This window comes from Rhagoletis zephyria, unplaced genomic scaffold (assembly GCF_001687245.7).
Source record: "Rhagoletis zephyria isolate East Lansing unplaced genomic scaffold, Rhagoletis_zephyria_1.1 Rzeph_scaffold_51904, whole genome shotgun sequence".
NCBI classification, from domain to species: domain Eukaryota; kingdom Metazoa; phylum Arthropoda; class Insecta; order Diptera; family Tephritidae; genus Rhagoletis; species Rhagoletis zephyria.
In genome coordinates, this window is record NW_016208957.1 from 1 (window position 1) to 1,979 (window position 1,979).

The 1,979-nt window shown below is 54.3% G+C and overlaps 1 protein-coding gene across 1 annotated transcript; it reads left to right on the plus strand.

The window, feature by feature from the left end:
* Positions 1-142: 142 nt before the first annotated feature.
* Positions 143-1,734, plus strand: LOC108355918 (26S protease regulatory subunit 7-like). Its single transcript, XM_017607049.1, has 5 exons — positions 143-349; positions 423-551; positions 621-791; positions 857-1,117; positions 1,189-1,734. Exons 1-5 carry the CDS (start codon positions 143-145, stop codon positions 1,732-1,734), a joined length of 1,314 nt encoding a protein of 437 aa, XP_017462538.1.
* Positions 1,735-1,979: the final 245 nt, after the last annotated feature.

Consider the following 1,979-nt stretch of genomic DNA (forward strand, 5'->3'; position numbering starts at 1 on the left):
AAAAAAATGTGGTGAAAAATGCTCCACTATTTTGTTGATTGCTCATTCTCTTCGTGTTTCTCCAGCCAGCCGGTCATACTGTTGCCGACTTTGCCCAACATTCCTGCAGCAAAACACTCCAAACAACTCTGATCTCTGAACAATGTCCGACCATCTCGGCAAGGATATGCGCAAGGTGAAGGACGACAAGGGCACGGACAAAGAAGAGAAGGACATTGTCCCGCTGGACAATGCGGACATTCAACTGTTGCGCAGCTACGGATCCGGCCCTTATGCGAAGCGCATCAAAGCCGTAGAGGGCAGGATTGCCAGCACACTGAAGAGCATCACCGGGCTGATGGGCGTCAAGGTAAACCTTGTATCAGGGTGGCTTCGTAATCATCATTGTCTCGAATTTCTAAATTCCCCCCCCCCTCGGCCAGGACTCTGACACTGGTCTCGCCCAGCACAGTCTCTGGGACCTGGTGGCGGACAAGCACGTGATCACCAATGAGCATCCGCTGCTGGTCGCCCGCTGCACCAAGATCATCAAGGCCAGTGAGAGGCCTCCCGCAGATGAGTGGATCGACGCTGGAAGCGCCCCCAGCCTTTTCCACGATGGCTCTGAGTCGGCTCCCGAGGACATGTACATGATCAACGTCCGCCAGTACGCCAAGTTTGTGGTTAATCTCGATGACAATGTCGCCCCGACGGACATTGAGGAGGGCATGCGTGTGGGCGTGGATCGGGTTAAGTACACAATCAAGCTGCCTCTGCCGCCAAAGATTGACCCAACCGTGTCGATGATGCAGGTTTGTTTTGTTTTGCAATGTCTTTGAGTTGAGTAGTCAACAAGTAGGAACAACTTTTCTTCTAGGTTGAAGAGAAGCCCGATGTCACTTACTCCGACGTGGGCGGCTGCAAGGAGCAGATTGAAAAGCTGCGAGAGGTGGTCGAAGCGCCGCTCCTGGAGCCGGAGCGTTTCGTCAAGCTGGGCATCGACCCGCCTAAGGGCGTTCTGCTGTACGGCCCGCCGGGCACTGGAAAGACACTGTGCGCCCGTGCCTGCGCCAATCGCACCGACGCCTGCTTCATTCGCGTTATTGGCTCAGAGCTGGTGCAGAAGTACGTCGGAGAGGTCGGTCATCGTTTACTTCGTTTTGCTAAAACTTTTTACTCAAATCGAACCTCTTTTTTCCTCTCCTATAGGGAGCCCGCATGGTCCGTGAGCTCTTTCAGATGGCCCGCTCAAAGAAGGCGTGCATCATCTTCTTTGACGAGATTGACGCCATCGGCGGGGCACGCTTCGACGACGGCGCCGGCGGCGACAATGAGGTGCAGCGCACCATGCTCGAGCTGATCAACCAGCTGGACGGCTTCGACTCGCGTGGCAACATCAAGGTGCTCATGGCCACCAATCGACCGGACACACTGGACCCGGCACTAATGCGCCCCGGGCGGCTGGATCGGAAAATCGAGTTCAGCCTGCCCGACCTGGAGGGACGAACGCACATCTTCAAGATTCACGGCCGCTCGATGAGCGTCGAGCGGGACATTCGCTTTGAGTTGCTGGGCCGCCTCTGTCCGAACTCAACCGGGGCGGACATTCGCTCGGTGTGCACCGAGGCGGGCATGTTCGCCATTCGCGCCCGCCGCAAGCTGGCCACTGAGAAGGACTTTCTCAACGCCATTCAGAAGGTGATCAAGCAGTACGCCAAGTTTAGCGCCACTGCCCGCTACATGATGCACAACTAACTTACTTACTGGAAGTGGTCATTCGGAAGAGTGAACAGTGTCTCGCCAGCGCAATTATTTCAATCTTTCTCTAAATTCCTTATCAAACACAAATACTTATTTTTTAATTACAATGTAAAAAGATGAATAAACAGTTTCAATAAGACACACTTTCACTCTTCAACAATGGGCAGGGTGTCTTCCGGCGGTGCACCTCGTCCCTTGTACTTCTTGACGCCGAAGTAGATGATCAGCGTGAGGGCGAC